The sequence below is a fragment of the Anser cygnoides genome, chromosome 13, assembly GCF_040182565.1.
Source record: "Anser cygnoides isolate HZ-2024a breed goose chromosome 13, Taihu_goose_T2T_genome, whole genome shotgun sequence".
Lineage (NCBI taxonomy): Eukaryota > Metazoa > Chordata > Aves > Anseriformes > Anatidae > Anser > Anser cygnoides.
Window position 1 is genome coordinate 4,149,620 of NC_089885.1, and position 18,044 is coordinate 4,167,663.

Here is an 18,044-nt window from a genome sequence, read left to right on the forward strand (position 1 = left end):
ATACGAAACATTACAACAGAGCAAAACCTCCTCCACAAGCATGATTCAAGCTAGTGAGTAGAAATCCCAACTATCTGCTGTCAAAGAGTGGGGGCAGCAGTCTCCAGTGTCCCAGAAGACACACACTTGCTACAAGGCAAACAGATGAGGCACGGCGGGGAAAAACGAACGCGAAAAGATAGAGAATAAGATAACTTACAGCAATGAGCTGGTAGGAGTTGTTCATCATGGCTATGAGCATGTTCAGCAGCACGACGAGAGAAATGACGTTGTAGGTTCCAAACATAGTGGCTCCAACGAATTCTGTGAACTCATGTCTGGCTTTCACGTTGGTGACATAGAGATTCAGCAGACCGAACACAGACCAGAAGAGTGACTGGAGAGTCTCGAAAAGTCTGAAGGAAAAACAAACACAGATTTTTACTTGGCTCTGGGAGATGGAAATCAATGCCTTTAGGAGCTCTGGATGTGCTGAGGTTGGGTGTCACCCCATGTGAGAGCTCTGTTGGTGGCACTGGAAGCACTCCAGCACTGGGAGCACTCAGGTGGGAATGGATCAACATCGGGAGCTTGGGATGCCACGGAGCAACTGCTCAGCACAGCCTTTTACTCTCCCCGGGAGGCAGTCTGCACTCCAGCTACAGTGACCCGTTGGAAGAGTTGCATCACATCAACAACATCCACTACCTGGCTGAGAATCACATCCTTGTGAGATGCAATGAGCCTAACTGCTGTGAAAAAAAATGACAAATCCCTTTCCCAATGTTCACACATGCAAAAAGAACCCCGGTATATTCACTCTAATTAAAACTGGCATGGAGTGACACTGCTGTTACATAGAGATATAACCTCTCCTGTTTAACCAGTGCCTGCATCATTAACATGTCTGCAAACTAAATGCTCACGGAGCCCATGCTCAAGTACAGCACGACCAAATTGCGTGCCACAACAAGGCATCACGAGGGAGGAGATGCAAGAAATCACAGCCTCTTGAACCTTCTGCACTGATGTAGGCTAACAGCTTGCAATTACTCGGACTGCAAGTGAGCCAGGCCAGCTTGCTAGCACCCTGCCTGACAGCACTGCACGTGGCTGAAAATGCTGCTCTTGTTTGTGCAGCAGCTCCCACCCACCGCAGAGCAGTGCCCTCAGTATCATGCTGCAACAATTGATCAGTAATGACTCAGATGAAAGGGAGTCATCGCATTAATTCAGCTTGAGAGGTTTTCTTCTTTTGAAGTCTTCCATCCAGAGATGAACTAGACCTGACCCCCCTGTGCTTTACAGCTGATGAGATCATCCCAGGTCTCCGTTTGCTTCAGCCAGAGACAAGTGACCTTTTGCAATCACGTCAAATACATAATCAGCAATCTAAATAATTGCTCTATTTGGGCTTCTTTGTTTTGGCTTTCCAAAATATGGCATTTATATCATCAAAAAATGACATTTATATGCCTGTTTAAGAGTTTCCATTTTGGCCTGGGGTCAGTAGATATTTTCAAATGCTCTTACTAGAAAAATCAATAAAAATAAATTCGGATACCTTACTTAACATACCAGGAATCTGTTCTCCTGGCTTCTCCAGGCATCTGTTCCTCACATAGCCCCATGCTTTATATGGGGATTTAGTTTCTTTGTGCTTTGTGGACATCGTTTTTCACTGGCCAAAATTACGAAGGCTCTAAAGCAAACATCCTTTCTCCCAGAAGTCAGGCTGTTAGGGTTATTAAATAAGTGAGGTAATGGTAAAATAAGGATTAAGCAAAGAATGCTAAGCATTTTGCTATTAAAAATAGCGGAGTGCTTGCTATCTTTTAACTTATTTTAACTATTAATGGTGAAAGTACTGATTAGGGTGTAGCCTCAGGAGAAATGGAGGTCCTTGTCATGCTTACATGAAACTGAAATCAGTCTCAGAAGTGCTTAGTGCATTGCCTTGAACTCCCAGTTTTACAGCCAGGAGTGTAACTGTGCCCAGATTAAGGCCAATATATTAACATGTGGGCATGTAGTCACAGCTGAGAAATACAGCAAATGGTTTCTGCAGCTTTGCACAGAAGTAAGACTTAAGTCTTTCTTCCTTGTTTAATGACAGGCAAGAACTACAATCTTTTTTCACTGTTCAGGTGGGGCTCAGCCCAGCTGCCAGCCCAACTCTCCAGTGAGCTCTCTGCAGACAGCAAGGTGCAAGTGGTTTCGTCCTCCCCTTCCTCCTCTTCCTCTCTCTCTTCTCTCTTCTGCAGTTGCCAGAAGCACAGTGCTAAACATACTTTCAAACTGCCTGCCTAGGCAGGAGACACGCTGCTTTCTCAGGGATGCTTAAGCCACACCATAAAAACTTAAATTATTCATGTCTTCACCTCATTGCTGTCACAAAGGAATATTACTTTTCCGTGATCTGTGTTTGCGATGCAGAAAATTTCCTCACCAAAAAAATATGAAACCCTTCCTTTGGGAGTAATAGGAAATAATGCACCAGTAAATAGTCGTCACATTTTAAACAAGCTGCACAAACGCGAACAGTGTCCTGCTTTTCCTTCCCTTACAAAATTAGATCTTATTGTGTGTCTGCCTAGAAATGCTGGTAGGAATCAAAGGGGACTGATTGAAAGCTTTTCATATTTATTCTTCCATTAGGGATGAACTACGAGCAAAGTTGAGGTAACACCAGCTCTGATTTGAATTCACTCTAGTCATGCTTGCTCTCCCCAGCCCAACAATGTAATTTTCTGTTTTGCAGGTTGCTCGTTCTTAGCCATTCACCCATGCTGTGCGTCTGCTCAAGGGCCAAATGTCAGCTTGTACTGGGGGTGTTAATAACAACTATTTAAACTTTTAAGAACATGTTAAATAAATTTCTTAAGCAAGGCTCAAACAAAAAAGTAACTGCAGAGCATTCTGTCCCCTGCCAGGAGACCTCAGTCCTAATGGATCCCCTCCCACTGCGATTTTGTTTTAAACAAACCTCTGTCATAAAGGCTGAGCCCCCTCAGTTTCCTTCCTGTGCTACATTCTCCTTGGCAGGGGGGCTCAAACTGCATGTTAGGGTGGGAGAAATTGTGGTTTGCATTTAAGCTGATCCACACACTTTCTGTTAAGTGGTTCTGTATCCTTTCTAGTTCTCAAGATGTTGTACCTTCTTACTTACTTGAGAATCTTTTTGTTGTTGTTTTTGTTATTGTTCTTGGGTTTTTTTTCTTCCTGCTCATCTTTTTCTTTAGTCAAATCTTGTTTTTGCTTGCTCCACTAATCTGCCAACAGTGAAGTCTGTAAAACAACTGGTTGGCAGTGGAGACAGGTTCGAACCAGAACGCAGAACTGGAATACATCTGTTCAGTGTAGCTCTAGGGAAAGGCACACTCCAGTCCTGAACTTTGTGGTTTTGACCCTTCCCGAGCTAGAAGTTGCCACTTAACAAACATTGTGCTTGCCAAACATTTCTCCCTCTGGCTGCTCCGTCAATATGGATGCAGATCAAGGAATAGCATTTGTTATTTAATTCCTTCGCAAGGGCAGCACAACACATTTCTGGGGCATTCCAAACAATTAAAACAGAAAAAAGACTGGAGTCTTTAATTCTGTTTTTCATTAGCACAGTGCAGTTCCATTCACTTCCTCCAGATATATATGGGTTTAATGAGAAAATTAATCAAGCCTATGGTGTTCCTGCTCTGCAGTGGAAACGGCAGCACATATGGTCTACCAGGACTCTCTGGTTATGAGGCTCTTGTAAGGCTGGACTTTATCCCAGGAAAATCTCCCCCTTCTTGTAAGGAGGGCCAATGACAGAGACAATGTTGGAGTCTTCCCTCTTCCAATGTGGTGTCAGCCATCATTTGCTTTTGATAACAGTGCAAAAATGACACGAATCCTTTTTTAACCTCCAGCCTTCAGCTGAAGAAGGGTGGAGAATTATTGGGCATTACGCTAAGTTGTATTTAATTTTGCCTGACGTGGTGGACAACAGTTTTGTTTTGCTTGCTTGCAGGGCGTAGGCCCTTTTCTAGACGGTGCTTTATTTATTTCTCTTCCCTTTGTGTTTTAAGTACCGTGCAACCAGCAAGAACAATCGGATGGGGGCTGATTATTATAATTATTTCCACTATTAGTAATTAAAACAAATAGATCAGAAAGACAATTCATGTTATTTTTCAGCATGTGCTTTGTCTTTCAGCCCTGCCAGCTGTCAGCACAGCAATTTCCATGCCAACCTCTCAGTACCAGCATTTCCAGCAAAATGGATTTTGATGTGATTTTAGTCTCACCCCACTGCAAGAGAATCAGAGAAGCCTGTAACCTCGTGTGTATAAAAATGGCCTAGGTGAGACTGTTGTTGCTCTGTCATGTTATTTGTTAATACGTTTTTTTTCATATGTTTATCCCTTGTTTTCTACATTTTGTTTAGCTTTTCCCCCTTTCCTCCAGAATAAGACAAAACAAATACTACAACATGATACCTGCTTTCTCAAATATCCTGAAATTGTACGTAGCCATCATAAAATTTCAGTTGCAGGATCACATAGAAAAGCTTTTTGGTCCAGAACTAAAATGATCGTCTCTCACTTCCAGACCTAAAAGCCCTTCTGTGACAGCAAAGCTCAGCAGAATTCTCTGCCCCAGTTAACTCACACTTTTCCTGCACAGTTGAGCAGCTCACCTGATATTTGCAAATGAATAAATAAAGACACTTTCGGCACAATGATAGACAACACGCAAGGGCAGGTAAGAGAGGAGACAGTGTAAGTCACCCTTAAAATCATAAAGGAAAGAACATCTTACGTGGAGAAGGCATTGTTCTGTTTCTCACATCGGATCCCCTTGCAGTTGTTGGGTTCCTCCGAGGCACTGGTCTCATAATAAAAATAAAGCTGGTTCAGTCCATTGGCGAAAGCCAGAAGCACCAGACAGTAGATAAAAAGGAATTTAAGGATGTCTAGCAGCATGCGTCCCAGAGAAATCTGCAAGGGTCCCAGGTGTGAATTTGCTGTAAACAGGGATATGAGACGCAAGGAACTTAAAATGTTGGATATTGCAAAGAGGGCTTCTGCGATGAGAGTCGGGTGCCACATTTCCCATTCCTCCCTTGGACGAGAACCATTATACTGAAAGAAATAACAAGGGTATAAAAGTGAATTATGTTGTCATGATTTTCAGACAACTCGAACACTCACACCTGCTAATACTAATGCTTTACCTGTAAATAAATACTAACCAGGTACTGGTGACACAAGAAGTGCTTTTCAACTCCCAAGTGTCAGTTCAGGAGTCACTGAATTCAGGAATCAGGACCAAAGCTGAGTTGATCAGGGCAGAGATTTAGGTTTAATGAAGCCTTCTTATGAACTTCCTACAGATTTAGACCCCCCCAATATGAATAGCTTAGTGGGACCAGCTTTTTTCTAGGGGTTTCTGGTATATGGACTGTACTTAGCCTAAATTTAGATAACAGGCCTTCTGAATTTCGAATTCACTGTGGGTAATGCAGGTCCTTGGGTTCACATGTGATCTTCTTCTCTTTAAACACTTAAAAGGGTTTGGACTGCCCCATAGCAGGTTCAGGTCATTTCCAATTATCTTTTTTCTCTTTTTCCCCCTAAATATTACTGCACCTTCAAAACACTGCTAATTCCAGGAAGAATGAGAATGAAAGAAGGGAATAAGGAAAGCAATGAACGATGGAACACCAGAAGTGGATGCTTTCCCTCCAATGTAATCTCAAAAAGGTGCCAACAGCCCAGAACCAAAATGCTGTCTTCGTATTAATTTCCTTATTAGTTAATTTGTCATGGCAATTTTCGGAAAGTACCTAAAGCAGAAGTCCTAATTACAGCCAAAATAATGGATACATTTGAGCACCTCAATTATAAAATTAACTTGGTTTGTAATGTAACTGTAAAAGCAGAAGCATTATCTGAGCCAGGTACAGCCAGATGCAAATAGGTACCATGAAAGAGCTGGTTATACAAATGTAACTTCTCTGGCTTAGCTACACTGCCACAGCAGAATGGAGTCAAAGACATTTTAACATCAAGGAATAATTTATCCTTTTAGCATTTGTTTCTGCTCATTTAACATGTATAAAAAGGCAAAATATGCACTTAGAATTATATTGCTAATAGTATCGCTAAGAGTGTTTAGGACTCTTTAATATCTTTTTTTGTATGTTTCAAAAGGAAATGGTATCAATATCACATTGGCAGATGAGTTTGTAGGGACTTTACATATAAATCTGACGGTCCAATAAATTAATTCACTTTTTTTCAAGGACGCAGCTAAAGCAAGTAGATGTTTCCAACTATTCCTCCGTATGAAGGAGCTGAGACACAATACAAAGGCATTTCAATGCGACCTCTGATTGCTTCTGACATTTCCGAACCGTTGCCTATTCCATGAACATCAGGCCTGACTTTGTTAACTTGACTTGAAGACGGGTCTTAAAATGTTTACAAACAAGCAGACGTTTAGAACTTTTTGCCGATAACCAACAGTAGGGGTGGGTGGTTGTGAACAGCAAGCCTCCCCGCCTAGGGAGCAGATTTGCACATTTGTTCGCGATTCTCTTCTGCATGCTGGCTGGACGCAGCAGCCCTGGGGCTCTCTGCCAGGGTAGGAGCACGTGAAGGAATGTGAAAAGCTCTTCTTCATCTCACATCTATTTTTAAAGCAACTTGTTAGGGTCATATTTTGGCCCTTTATAAAGTGATGGTATATCCTTGCTTGGAAAACCGTAGTCACTTTTGAACAGCTCAGCACCACAGGTAACAGAGAAATCGGAGATTTCAGCAGTATCTAATGAAGCTGAAAAGACTGGAGTTGTTCAGGTTAGGCATTGGAAGATGAAAAAGAGCAGAAATGTATACAGAGTAGTACAAGTAAGTTACAACAGACAGTCACATTTACCCTTCCTCATTACATAATTCAATGCAGCAAATGAAAACTGATTAAGAAAGCATTTTTGCCCTATAATTAGGCTGAAGATTTCATTGTTACTAGATAATATTGAGGCCAGGTCTTGGAACCAGTCAAATCGGGGGATAAAAAGTCTCCAGTTAAAAACAAGGATGGAAAACATTAGTGTCGGTATGCAATTTATTTTTCTGATATTTGGCAGAAAGCTAAACGTCCATGTAATCTTTTGAAGTTCCAAGAAACATTAGACTATAGTATACTGGCATGTATACCAGCCTTTTCCAGCCCTGGGCTGTTCTATAAATAACAAAAACCTTTCTAAGTCATGTTGCAAAAGATTTTGAAACCATTATGTTTTAAATCCTCATGTTTCAGAGTGTACTGCAACCTTTAAGCAACGTAGGTCAGAAGGGAACTTCAGGGGGCATGCTGTTTCAGAGCTACTGCTATGTAAGATTTTCTGCACTTCTTGGAATGGTCTGACATTGGTCCTTGGCAGGACCAGACCTCAGATTAGCCAGGTTTAATCCAAATGGGTTTGATCTGTACTCAAATGGATACATTCCTGTAAGCATTCTTTTTTGTGCTGGCATATAGGTCTCTGTAGTTAGCCTGTGTGTTTCTGTAGTTCTTGCAAAGTATATAAACAAAGCTGTACTTCCTTTTTATGTGTAGTTTGGCTGTGAGCTTAAATCTCAGTGTGTGACCATGTAAATCTGTGGATGCATGGCTCTTTTAGTAATTTGTGTGTGAGAGAGAGAAAGAAAGAGATTGTTAACATTTTAGGATTTGTTCATGAATGTTACAATTTCCAGTATTTTCTGTATTGCTCACAGTTTAAAGACCAACCTTTCAAGTCTCTAATTTCCTCACTGGTTCTGAATGTTAGGAGAAAAAAGACGTAATCTGTTTCTGCTTTGATGCTGTCACAGAGCTGCCTGTTCAGGGAATAGCAACTGTCTTGAAGCTTTTTCCTTTGAAAACCCAACTCACCACTATGCAGCCTTCTGGATTTTAAAAAGGCTCCGTAGCAGGACTGCTTGCAGAAGGGTTTATGTAAGAGCATTCCCATCTTGGAGTCAATGAGCTCTGTGAAATTTTCAACTCTTTTCCCCTCTGCCTGCATACAAGCTTCGGGGTGGGGGACTACACAGGGTTGCTTTTGGGGATGTGCTTATCCTGGTTTCTAGGAGTGGGCTACAAGAAGTAGTTCCCTTCTGCCTGGGCAAGACCTACACAGTAGCACAGCAGAACTACGAAGTGCATAAGGCTAAGGAGCAGACTATAGTTACTTGATTTACACCTGTGTAATTCCACTAACTGCAGTGAATTTATAGCTGATTCACATCAAGAAAAGAATCAGGCTCAGGAGATGGATGCCATCCAAGCACGCAGCTCCAACTGAAGTCAAAGACAGCCACTGCATAAGGAGCTTTGCAGGAGGCCCTTTGTGTGTTGTCTGTGTCTTTGAAAAACAGAGACAGAGAGAAAGCGCTTCAGGCGATCCTCTGGCTTCAAAACCTGTGCATATGCTAACTTGGAGCATCAGAAATTTATAGATGTGGAAGGTGCTTTTGAGGATGAGCTCTGATGTGCACTCTCACCACAAATGTAACATGACAGTGAGGAATCCATAGTTCTAAAGCTCCAGCGTGCCCCTTTGTCATCTCCTTGCCTACAGTTTAAACCAATATATTCAAGAAGAGAAGTTGACTCCTTTACATCAGATGGAAGCCCCCTACCGGCAGGTGTGCTTTTCTTGGTAGGCTTTTCACAGACTCCTGATAAGTAATCTACAGATCTGTTGGGGCTCACAGACTACATATTATAAATCTTGGCGCGAGATGTTTTCAGATAACCCTATTCTTATTGTTCCTTACTGTTTTATTTAAAAATCATGCTTTTGTGAAGTTTAGCATTGTTGAAAGATGTCAACACGGAAAACAAAACATATCTTTGGCAACTGAGTAGCTACAAAATGCACAGAAGTCTGGAAACTTCTATGCAATGCCCACACAATCTATGTCAGTATTAACCAAAGAGTAGAGATGGGAAGGAAGATCATTCTCCACACAAGTTAATAAACTTTCCAGGTGAATTTTCAAAACTGGATTGCTTGAAAAGTAGCTTTTCTCTTTGATCTGTAATTTTGTGTCTGATAGCTTCTATCCCATATACTGCAGTTCTCAGAAACAAGTTACAAATTCTCTTGCCCAGGTTACTGTACCTTGACATAGGCAACAATTTTAAGGGAGATAGTTGCAAGGTAGAGGGAGTTCATCGCAAAGTCCATCAGATTCCACCAGTCATGTACGTACTCATTGAATCCACCATCCCACATTTCCTTGATTTCTCCCCAGATAAAACCTGCAGAAAGAAAGAGAGTTCACTGTCACGAGAAGGTATTATTTGCCGTTAAACTACTGTGCATATGTGATGTGAAAAGACAATTATAAATTAACAGTTTGGAAAAAATGCCTCATCCCTCCTGTCTTGTACAAGTAAAATCATGCTGATTACGAGGCATTTTACAACTCCATTAGGAATGCAGTCTAGAGAGATCTGAGAAAGACCTAGGCTTCCTATGCAGGGCTCCAGATACAAAGACAAGGAGGCTGCCTGAAACATATGTTAATTGTAACCAGTATGAGTGGATTGGCTCAGACGAAATTTGTTTTATATGAATAAACTATTTAAGTAACTGTATTTGTTATGTTTTTCCCATAGATTGTCTGCTCCCACAGTAATTCATTGCTCAGTTGGACAGTACTGATTTTTTTCTTTCTCTGCAGAACATGCGACACTGGTACCAGCTTCTGCATACCAGTATATTTCCTCCCTGACCTGGAAATATCACACCAGAGAAGGAAGAAGTGAATTCATTCTCTATGCTCAGTTACTGCATTTATACATCTTGCTGCACTGAAAGCCCATTGGGAGTATTTGTGAAAAAAAAAAAAAAAGGTACGACTCAGCATGGAAAAGGGCACTGCAGCCTGGCATCACATCTCTCAGCAATGACTCACCTAATGTCAAATATGGCTGTGGGTTTTGCGAGGTGAAAATTTGTTCTCAAGGATATGGCCAGAGCCCATCATCTCAACTCTGAAATGCCTTCTGGTAATAATTTGAATAATAATCTGGCACTTGCTAACCTTCACTATTCCTCCCTGCTGCTAGAGGGGTAAGGGTGAGCTTCTGTAGTTCATTATCTGGCATAAAATTTTCATTTTAAGCAACTCGTATGTCCTTTACTTAAGACCTGTTTAAGTACTTTTGAGAGCCTAAGTCCAATTAAAAAGCAAATGGCAGCTAGGCTCCTACATCACCATGCTTCTCAGCATGTCCTCAGAGCCCCTGGTATTTTGAACTAGCCAGTTTACAATATCCTCGCATTGAAGACCCGAAATATGTGTGAAAAGAAAAAAAATATATACCTCAAAGTATATTACTGCTACAGTTACCCAAATGGCTGCCCATACCCAACCACAGGATACCACAGTGGTCACTGAAATGCCACTTGCAGCTCAATTTTAGGACCTGAAAGTTCAACCTGAAGAGCAGATAATGTTGAAATGAACTGCTGCAAACATCCAGGTATCAATCTTAGCTCTTCAGCTGCCAGCCAGCAAGTCAATGGTCAGGCAAGCATAATGTCAAGGCCAATAAGGTAATTTTCTAACAGCTGCCAAATCTTTGCATGCACACAAAAACACAAAATAAATCAATGGAGTGGAGCCTGTTGAAGAACTCATATGCTGTATTTATAGTGAGTTATCATTGCTGGTTACTATAGTTACAGCAATGCTGTGTGTGCCTGTTCTCTCTCTCCTTTTATAGTGGAAGATATTTCATAAATAATAACCTTTAATCTCGTGAAACTGCTCTAATTTCTCCCATTTAATCAACAATCCCCAAACATCCCTATGTATCTGAAACAAAGGAACTAAAAAATAAGAAGAGAGAACGGTGACAGGCTATTTTGAAAGTTCTTTTTCTATGGATTATCCTTTCATCTGCACATCAATTTTGCTGAAGTGCCCACCATTTCCTTCAATTTAAACTGTGAAGTGAAGGATAAAGTGCAGAGATCACCTAAGATCAGAAAAGACATTTAACCTTCTCAGCTTAAGTTTCTACCAACACGTACACCTCAGTGCCATAAGCCAGGCTAGGAAGGTAACGAGGCTTGAGTTACCATTTGGAAGTTGTGATGGAGCTACACAAAGAGCAAAATGCCCTGGGTCGGGATGGAAAGTGATTTGTAAGCACGTTTGCAACTCTAATTTTCTTTCTGCATTTTCCATCAGCAATTTTAGTTTTGGCACAGAGAGCAGCTAGGCGTGCTTGGCACAGAACCAGCCTGATCCTGAGCCACCACAGAAAGGAGGAGCCGGGTCCTGGTGTTACCCCAGGAGAGGAGCCAGCAGGCACGGGGATGCAGAGGTGGACCCATGAGGAGCAGCGAGGAGCCCCAGGGAGAGCTCTGGAGATTGAGGTTTGCTGAGAGAGGTGTCCCTTCTTCTTCAGTGGCTCTATCCACTTCCTCCCATCCCACCTCACCACCTCACCTGTACCTCCTACCCTTGGGGGACCCGGACACCCCTGTTCTTCAGTTATGCTTGCCCAAGCCAGACCAGAATAACAGCCTCAGCTTTAACCTGCTCATAATAGACAGCCCCTTCTTCTTCTGCTTATATTAGGGCAAATCAATATTGATTTGGTCAGTGTTTATCAGCACATGGGCATAAAGCAGCATGAGATTTATCTTCCCTTTTCTGCTTTCCTGCAGGCTGTTTGGGAGCCCAGGTACCTGCATGCTGAGTCCTGGTGCAGATCAGCGAGAAGGCAAAAGCAGAGGCAAGTCCTCAGCTCTGCCTCCTGCCACGTACCAGCAGAAGGAAGCCGGCATTCAAGTGACATTATTTGTCACTAGCATGACCCAGAAGCTAATTCCTATACCCGCTCCTTGCACAGTGCATGTGGGAAGCAGGGAGGGAGCTCTGCCTGCTGAGGTTTACTCAGGGTCATCTATAAAGGCATGTCAGATGGCACCACGAACAGCAGAACAGCCCTAGGCCAACAGGATCTGTTGTTCCAGAAGGAGCCCAGCTGTTTCCTGCAGTGACTGAAGTTGGCTGCCAAATCTCTTTACACGCTGCTGATGCTGAGCTCAGGAATGAGTCTCCACACAGTTGCCATGGGCGCGAGTCAGGAGACTGTGGCTCAGGATTTTTTGGGGTTTCTCATTTACCTAGAACCCAGGGCAGGATCAGCCACTCCACAATGGTGGGAGGCGGGCCCTGCATGTGAAGGTCGGTCCTGACGATGTGCTGCGATGCCAGCAGGAGCATGAAGAGAAAGGTTAGGTACGAGCCGGTGTGGCAGATAAACTTGATAAATGGCTTTTTAATGAACAGTCCCAGCCTGCTCTTCGGTGCAATCAGGTATGCCACAGATAGCACAGGGAACAGCAGTCCGATGGTGACACAGGTCAAGAGTTTTACTGCCCAGTGTTTCCGCCTCCATCCTGGAAAACCGTCGTACCAAAGCGTTGCTAGTAGCTGCTGGCAGTTTGGCTGAGCAACAAACTGAGGAAGAGAAGAGAAAGATTATTACAGGCTGGTACTTCATGCGTGCTGCCCCTTGTGATATGTGTCAGGGCCCACACAGATCCACATGTACAACCTGGGGCTTGTATGGGGCAGGAGAACATATTTTAGGGACAGACAGAAAAAAGGAGGGAGACTTCCCTCTGTTTTTCTTCACAGGATTTAAGATTTCTTCTATGAGGTCTTTTCCATTTGAAACATCCTATCAGTCACCCACCACACATAAAGCCTCGTGCAAAGGTGCTACAACTAAAATTCCTATTAGCTTTTTCTCTTCCCCTGCTTTTTCAGCACATTTCAGGTTTCAACTGTGTCAAACGAATCACTGTCAGCATCTTAAGAAGTAACTACAAGACAAGGCAGGAGGGAAAAGATGTAAAGCTCTGTGTTTGTGTGTGTGCGTGTGTCAGAGAGAGGGAGAGAGGACGTCTCCAGAAGCGTGTGGGGTGCTACACATGATTTGTGTAAGGATGCCCGCATATGTGCGTGTGGGCCGGGCTGGGCATGAGACAGCCTGCAGTAATGTAAAGTTCAGCCAGGTGACATCTGCTGGGGAGCAGGACAGCACGTTTGTAAACGTGCCTCGTTACTAAGAGAGTGCTTGTAGAAGGTAAGAGATTAAGCAGAGGCAAAAAGAAACCTTTGATCACACTGGCAAAAAAAAAAAAGATGCTTGAAAGTTGACTTTCACTCTGTGAGAACCAGCTTTGTGATAGCGATTTATTGCATCTCAGGGACTCCATACCACAAATGCTCAGGTTGCAACTACTTCTGACAATTTTAATACCTAACAGCCTTTGGAATCAGAAACTCAAGCCAAGATATTTCTGGCCTGTGCCAGAAGACTTCATGTTCTTGATTATACCTGGGCAGCCCCATGATTTTCAGAACTTTTCAGACCCAGAGCTAATTAGAGATGTCTGCAAGATCAAGACAACTGTGTTTGTGTATTTGATTTCTAACCCATCGTAAGGAAGTTGAGCGCTGGCAGAGGCTGCCCAGAGAGGCTGTGGAGTCTCCTCCTTGGAGATCTTCAGACGGGTCTGGACGTGGTCCTGGGCACCCTGCTCGGGGTGGCCCTGCTGGAGCAGGGGCTGGAGCAGATGGGCACAGAGGTCCCTGCCAGCCTCCAGCAGCCTGTGAAGTTACCCCTCCTGATCTGCTGAACTCAGGTTTGTCACTGGGCTCTGCGAGTTCCAAAGTGAACCTCAACTAAGACGACACTGCTGTTCATTACACCTGGCTCATCTCTATTTAACAGGGAGCTCTGGGAGGGATGGCATGCTAACGTGCTATCTTCGTGTAGTGCTCTCTTCTATCCCCGTCAGGGAAGCTTGATTTTATCAGGCAAAGCACTCTTTTCCCACTATAACTTAAAACAGCTCTTGGAAGAAAGATGCCATGGTGGCGGCAAAGGGACTGGCTTCTGAATGCAAGGGTTTCCTTCTGCACCTTCAGCCCCAGCAGAAACTCCTGTGCAGACACTAGTCCACCCAGTGCAGATGCAGCCAGGGCTAAGAACACATCAGCCACCTCGTGTGCATTTATGAGACACTTACTTACAAGGCTCTCCTCGTCACATCTAAAACGTTTGTACCTAGAGTTTGCCACCAGGAGATCACATCTGGTGTGAAAGAGACGATTTCTTAATGCAAGTTTCAGCACACGCCTGTATCTTTTAAACACCCAAGCCCTGCCAGAACTGCCCAAAGTTATTTAGTGTACACAAGGACTTTTCACGTGCAATTCTCAGAGTGCTCTACACAAGCAGAGCACGATCCTGCCACGTTCAAAACAGCCAAACCAACGCAAAATAAAAGGGAGCAATGAGCTAGCAGTAGCAGACAAGCGAAGGCAGTGGGAGGAGGCGATGCTGGGGTCTCCTCAGTCCCTGATCCCACAGCACGAGGCAGCGGTGGCATCGCAAGCCCCCATTCTGATGGCAAGTGGTATTTGGAAACACCCTGCAGAGCTCCCACAGTGCCAGAAGACCAGGAACAACGTACAGCAAGAGGGAAAAAAATCAAATAACAATCTCCTTTCTCTCCAGCTCTTACATCTTACCTAGTTTCTTCTGAATATGGATTTTTGGTGTGAACGGTGTTGTAGAAAGCAAAGTAACATGTCACAGAAGTTAAGCAAAGTCATTTCTGCAGTTCTTTTTGAGTTTTGTGAATGTATTTTCTATTTTGTAACTGGTTGGTTATATCAGAATCAGACCGGTTTTGGACTGGGCAATTCAAAGACATGGACTGACCAAAATTAGTACTGAAACTAAAATCTCCAAGAGGCGCAGCAGGCAGTTATGAAGCTGGATGTTTACGTGTTATTACTGCAGTAAACACGACTGCTGCATCTGACATATGAGTGACACAGCAGTCCAGAGGGTATCAGAAAAGAAAATCAGAAGCACCTTTGATTTGGAACTAACTTCACAAGCACACACAGCAGGAACTGGACAACAGTTGATATGGCAATGATCTCCAGAAAAAGCAAAGACCTGTTGCCCATAACTACCAGAAAATGGTATTGTAAAATCCCAAATCTGGGGACAGAGATGAAAGAAACGATTCTCCAGAAACTGAAAAAACCACCAAGCATTGATTTTTGCTTGGTTCATTGGTTTTTAATCTGTTGTTTCAGAAGGGTCAACGTGTTATGTTTAAAAGCTAGAAGATAGGGAGGGTTATGCTGCTGGATTTTTTCATTTAAGATCACAAAGAGGAGCTGTGACCGGACATGTTCTGCAGTAATTTACATGGTAATAGACACTGCTATTTCTCAGAGATGAGGTATAACTTTTTTTTTGAGGGGGAAAATGTATAAACACTTTTTTTTTTTATCACATACGATAGAAAGCTTTAAGGGGAGAACAAATCTGTTTTTCCCTTGAGTCAAAGTCAGAGTCATTTGAGAAATCAAATGACTATATGTTCCTCTGGTTGCTGTGCAACTTGCGAGCATCTCAGAAGTGCCTCCTCTCTGCCTAATAGCTCATTTATAAAATCTGCTTTCCATGCCGTCTCTGATGCTCGTTCTTCAAATGGAGAGAAATTCACACATCATGAAAGGCCAGCTTTAAAGATCAGCTTAGCAAAAGGGAACAGAAACGGAAAAAGCCATTAAATTTTCCAATCAAGTCCATCCCAACCTCACTAAAAATGGCCTGAGGGAAATTTTAAGCACACCACACACACAGGAAAACCTCCCTAATGTCACAAACCGTCAAATGCTGCTTTTCTTAAAAAGAAAATACCAATGCACATAACTAATGCACGTTTCTGCTAACTCATCTTAGCCCAACTCATTAATCACAGATTTAAAATTAGTAGCTACTACGGCTTAGATCTTACGTGGTGCAAAGACTACGGCTGGCTGAAATGCAGTTTTTCTGGTGTGCATAAACACCGGAAATCTGAATTATAATGAAAAAGTCAAAGAAGCTTTTGGTGTGCTGACTACAGAACCAATTGTCAGTAATTTCACGTTAACTTGAGAGAATATGGCTAACAGCTACTTCCCTAGGTATTGCTGTGAATGGCAGTCTCATCTTTGTTTCTAGGCGTTGTCACCAGAACTCGCTGACTAAACCATCAAATGCTCAACTCATTAAAGATCATCTAGGGCTAAATCATTATACATGAAATACCAAACCAGGAAAAAGCTCAGCTTTAGCCCTTTTGAGGTGTGAAGTAACCCAAAACTGTAACAGTGTTGTGGAACTTTTCATCCGTAATTTGCAATTTCTTTATAAAGTTAAGGAAACAATCTTCTACTTTGTGAATAGGCAAAACTGAGAGCTGGAAAAGCAAATTGACTTTTCCGACATCGGTTATGCAAAGGCCTTTCCTGAGCACAAGCTCCATTTCCATGTAGGTAGGGTCCCAAAGACATTTTTTCATCTTTTTTTCAAAGCCTTTCCATTTGCTGCAGTTAGAAATAGCGCGTGTGTATATCACAGCCTTTTATCATTTCACATGAACATACTGTATGCGACAGGATTTGGTACCAGTTAAAGTTTCTGCACCGTGAGAAGCCGAGAGCTTGATCATTTCAAAAACTGCATATTGTCCCAGTTTTGTAGGTGGCCCAGAATCAGTGGCAGATGTACTGTAGCGGGCGCTGTGTTTGGGAAGATGAGCATATGACTTGCGGCGTGCTTCTCCAGTATGGAACGGGCACCGTATCGATACTGCTGCATTGTAGGAGCCTCCCATGTCTGTTACAGGTGTCATCATCCCAGAGACATGATGGACAACGCTCTGACAGCTGTGTTAACGAAAAGAAAGGCTTCTAAAAGGTGGCATTTATATGCAATTCAACTAATGCATGAAATAAACATTCTGTGCTACAATGCCTGTGGCATAACGTTGCCTGGGCTGGTGACTTCCTGTAGACGAAGCCACTGATGCGTTTCTTTGGGAGGAAATCTGAAGAGCAAGCTCCTTCTGCATTATCTGTGAGCAGAACCTGTCCCTAGCTGAAGGTGAGATTCACTTCATGACTAGTAAGATGCAACTCAGCGTACTTTCTTCTGAGGTCAGCACCATTGTGCCAGCATCAGGCAAGACGCTTCATTTGGCCTCTGAAAACGGGGATAAGTGTCTTCACCTTTCCAAGAAGTGAGATCTGCAGCTTCAGACACGGCTGGGAAACACTTTGAGGGCAGAAACTGCTGCTACACCAAGTCTTTTATGTTTTCTCTTTCTTCTTTCAGTCTTGCCAGGGTGTTTGTGTAACATTTGGCTTGCAGCTGGTTTGTGCTATTAGAGAATTTCATTCTCGATGCTCATCATACTCATTGTCACCTGATCCCCTACCAAGGGGAATGTTTTTAAGGGAAGACAGCAGCTGCTGGATGGAGTGTCTTTTTCTTAATATCTAATCTTTACTGATGTTTTTATGTCACCTAGATTCTATTTCTTGGGAATTAAATGCTTTCTGCATGCTGTGCCATTAATATAAATATCAAACACAAAAATTATATTCCACCCCCCCTCCCCTTATCTATGGGGAAATCCCTTATCTCTCACAGTCATAAGTAATTTAGGATCAGACACAGATGGGCTGAGATGTGAATGCCTCAGGGAGCAACTGAAATAGCTCCCTGATAGACATCACAGGGGCTGAGCACAGTATCTCTCTACGTTTATTCTGATTATCGTGACGGCTGCCAACAGGCTCTTCTGTTTGGAGTTTGTTGGAGTTCTTTTCTGTACCCTTGCTGCAGACAGTGATAGTGAATGCTCTTCATAGATGAATAAGCACTAATTTATAACTACAGAGCCCTGTGTTAGTAAGCCGGACTGCCTTCTTCTGTTAGTCAGCTACAGCAGCTCCCAGGGAGATTACCACTGAGAGCCAAATGTGGCATGGGAGCCATGAAATTAAGTTTGCTTTCCCTGTCTGGCACTCATTTTGACAGGTTAGACCTCACCAACAGCTCCATATCCCACAGCAGCTATCCGAAACCTGGTAGCTGAATGCAGCACTTTCTGCAGTGTTACTGCATTTCGGGTTATT

General features: G+C 43.0%; 1 protein-coding gene across 3 annotated transcripts in view; it reads right to left on the minus strand.

The window, feature by feature from the left end:
* Positions 1-18,044, minus strand: part of TRPC5 (transient receptor potential cation channel subfamily C member 5) — a 99,037-nt gene that overhangs the window by 25,994 nt on the left and 54,999 nt on the right. For all 3 annotated transcript variants that reach the window (XM_048070614.2, XM_067004963.1, XM_048070617.2), the window contains 4 exons: positions 12,164-12,500; positions 9,137-9,276; positions 4,780-5,102; positions 200-395 (listed from right to left, as the gene is read on the minus strand). In XM_048070614.2, coding sequence (XP_047926571.1) covers positions 200-395; positions 4,780-5,102; positions 9,137-9,276; positions 12,164-12,500 — 996 coding nt within the window. The remainder of the gene's footprint in view (positions 1-199; positions 396-4,779; positions 5,103-9,136; positions 9,277-12,163; positions 12,501-18,044) is intronic.